This window comes from Eimeria mitis, genomic scaffold, assembly GCF_000499745.2.
Source record: "Eimeria mitis Houghton genomic scaffold, Emh_scaff733, whole genome shotgun sequence".
NCBI lineage: Eukaryota > Apicomplexa > Conoidasida > Eucoccidiorida > Eimeriidae > Eimeria > Eimeria mitis.
Window position 1 is genome coordinate 15,188 of NW_013575356.1, and position 375 is coordinate 15,562.

At 65.3% G+C, this 375-nt stretch overlaps 1 protein-coding gene across 1 annotated transcript in view; it reads left to right on the forward strand.

Annotated features, from left to right (window-relative positions):
- Positions 1 to 375, forward strand: part of EMH_0021030 (kinesin motor domain-containing protein, putative) — a gene marked incomplete at both ends in the record, with an annotated part of 8,623 nt that overhangs the window by 7,227 nt on the left and 1,021 nt on the right. Inside the window, one exon of the mRNA XM_013501678.1 lies at positions 1 to 370. Within this exon, the coding sequence (XP_013357132.1) occupies positions 1 to 370 (370 nt within the window). The remainder of the gene's footprint in view (positions 371 to 375) is intronic.

Sequence of the window (375 nt, forward strand, 5' to 3'; positions counted from 1 at the left end):
GGGGGGGGCCCCATGGGGGCCCCCCACGGGGGCCCCTCGGGGGGCCCCCCGCTGCACATGGTAGTGTTAACCTGCATGCACCTTTGGGGCCCTGCTTTGAGAGCTCTCCCCCTTTTGCTGCTGCAGTTGGGGTTGGGGGCCCCTCTTGGGTGTTTCCTGCTTCTGCTGCTGTGGTGAAGGAGACGCAGCTGAGGCCCTCGCCCGTCAGCAGCAGCAGCAGCAGCAGCAGCAGCAACAGCAACAACTGCAGCAGCAGCAAAATACCATTTGAAGCGTTTGCTGCAGCAACAAGGTTCACAGGGGGCCCCCCAGACAGTACCCTAATGCCCAGCGCACCCGCGAGGGCCTATGGGGGGGGCCCCCCATTCCGCTACC